This window comes from Myxocyprinus asiaticus, chromosome 37 (genome assembly GCF_019703515.2).
Source record: "Myxocyprinus asiaticus isolate MX2 ecotype Aquarium Trade chromosome 37, UBuf_Myxa_2, whole genome shotgun sequence".
Taxonomy (NCBI): Eukaryota; Metazoa; Chordata; class Actinopteri; order Cypriniformes; family Catostomidae; genus Myxocyprinus; species Myxocyprinus asiaticus.
Genome location: NC_059380.1, coordinates 7,940,571 through 7,943,069, shown reverse-complemented (window position 1 = coordinate 7,943,069; position 2,499 = coordinate 7,940,571). Strand labels below are relative to the sequence as shown.

Here is a 2,499-nt window from a genome sequence, read left to right as displayed (position 1 = left end):
TGAAGTGCACACAGAATATATATATATATATATATATATATATATATATATATATATATATATATATATATATATATATATATATATATTTTTTTTTTTTTTTTTTTTTAACGCAGATTTACAAAGCTATCTTATGGCTTCAAGAGACTTGGTCTACTTTGATAGTGCTTTAATAGTTCTTTATGTCATGTTTGAACTTTGACATTAACAGCTATTACTAACACACAGTAACGGATTCGGAATGTTCTCGGCCAACCAATAACCGATCATTCAAAAACATCCGTATCGGAGCCCTAGCATCCCTAACTAAGGGCGTACTCACACTAGGCCTGGTTGCCTTGTATCATTCCCAAGCACGATTGTCCCCCCTCCCCACTCCCCTGCTGGCCTGAACTCACATTGCACTTAATGTTCCGGGCCTGAGCACGCTTACGTCATTACAATGCAACTTTTTGTTTTGAAGAAAACAAGAAGAAAAGAGCTCTTTTGCAGAGCACAATGGAGTCCATCATTGTAACATTAATTACTTTGTGGCTTATTTTGAGTCGTTTGAGGCACGGTGACACGTGGCCCTCTCACATGCCTAATTATTGACAGCATTGTACCATTGGAATTTATCCTTTTCGTCCGACGAGCTGCCAGATTGCATTCCGTACCTTCAGATACTGAACCCGCAGTTTTTTCAGCTTGTCATGTCATTGCTCAATGGTTCTTTGGTATCCACAAGCATGAAGATAGTCGTTCTTGTGTGTTTTTGTGTGTTGTATCCAGTTGATCCTGTATACTCTCGTCTGCCCAAATTTCCAGTAAACACTGCACCTATGCCGTAGACCAAAGTAATCCCTTTGCCCAGTTGCATCATTGATGTCATTCCGTACTCGGCCATGGTTAGCGATCTCACTAGATGCGTACCGAGTCAACTGAACCATGCCCGAGCCCACCTCTTCTCGGGACCACGCCCAGGCATGGTACAGAGTGATCACACTAGTCAAATGAACTGGACTTTGGGGGTCAAACGTGCTCGGGCATGGTACAGATTGCCTAGTGTGAGTACACCCTAATATACTGACTGGGCAATGAGGCGACTGCCTTTGGTTTAAGACACAGACAAAATCACAGAGAGACATAACAGAGGCCTGAGCCACTATAACTGCAGAGATGCTTTTAATGAAGTTTAGAATACCTGTGGTGAGAAATGCTTGACTTAGCGTGTGAAGGCAGTTTGACACAGACAGTATGGCGGCTCTGAAGCATTCCCTCAGGCTCAAGTTTGTCGTGGGTGCAGGACCATTCGTGTTTATAAGAGGCTGACAGCTTCTTCCTGTATCCCAGGCCCGAGCCCCAAGCCCTGGCCGAGGTTCTGGTGGCGTTTTCCCCCTGACTGAGTGGGAGAGCAGCCGTGGGAGGGAATCTTGAGTGGGGGGATGGGGCTCGGCTGCAGCTACTCTGCAGTTTCTGAACACTTGAGACCACTTGTTCTCTCCAAGCAAAGTCAGGCCAATGTAAACTCCCATTTCCTGCCTGGGACATTGGCTGTCTCTGAGGGAGAGAGATGATCCTCATGTGAAGTAAGGCAAAGGCTGCATCGCAACAGAAATGACACATCATACTTATGCTCAAATTTAGCTATGTAAAGTAGAGAGAGAAAGCGAGAAAGGAAGTGTAAGGCATACACAAACCCTGAGAAAAAGATTGGAATGTTAAACACATGCTTTATGGCAGCAGCAGCAGCCACTTTTGGTAAATTACAGTGAACGTTCTGGCACTTGGGAGTGCGCAGTGGGGAAGGAGTTCTCCGATTTCAGAGCCAGACGTCTCATTATCCCTGAGGAACAACTGTATGAGAGTACATATTTGGTTCTCATTTCTTAGCACAGAATATGCACTCCTAAATATTGCTGTGGGTTGCGTAAAAGCAAACCTTTTGTGAGCTGACAGCGTATTGACATGTTGGCTTAGAAACTTTCCAGGTTTGCTTGGATTCTGTTTACAAGAATAAAGTTGATGAATCAAGCACACTTTTATATGGTCCTTTTGTACCTGCTGACAAAGCAGAGTAGAGCTTTATCTGGAATTTCTCCTTCAAGATTTCTCTCAACAACACTGATAACGTCATCTCATTAGACTGCTGCTCCCTCCCCTCTGGGCTTGTTACAAATTGACCACATGTAACTGTTCTGCTCCCATTTCATACAGATGTTGTCCTGAGCATTGCAGAACTGGGTTCTTCCACTATTGCACTGCACCTAAAAAAGATATAAAAGGATAGTTCATCCGTATGTTGTTCCAAACCAAAATGTCATCATTCTTCAAAAGTAAGAATAAATCATACAAGTTTGGAACAACATGGTTGAATAAATGATGAAAATCTTTTCATTTTTAAGTGATATAACCCTTTAATCCCAACTGCATCACCAAAATCTTTGTCTGGAGACATGACACCTAAACAGATCTTTCCAAGCCAGCACCCCACCCCCCCAAAGGATTCCACCTCACTGC

The 2,499-nt window shown here is 43.2% G+C and overlaps 1 protein-coding gene across 1 annotated transcript; it reads right to left on the bottom strand.

Moving 5' to 3' along the window:
• Window positions 1-520: 520 nt before the first annotated feature.
• On the bottom strand, window positions 521-2,272 carry LOC127428128 (uncharacterized). Its single transcript, XM_051676231.1, has 2 exons — window positions 2,041-2,272; window positions 521-1,539 (listed from the first exon to the last, which is right to left on the bottom strand). Exon 2 carries the CDS (start codon window positions 1,512-1,514, stop codon window positions 696-698), a length of 819 nt encoding a protein of 272 aa, XP_051532191.1. The 5' UTR covers window positions 1,515-1,539; window positions 2,041-2,272; the 3' UTR covers window positions 521-695.
• Between the last annotated feature and the right edge of the window lie 227 nt (window positions 2,273-2,499).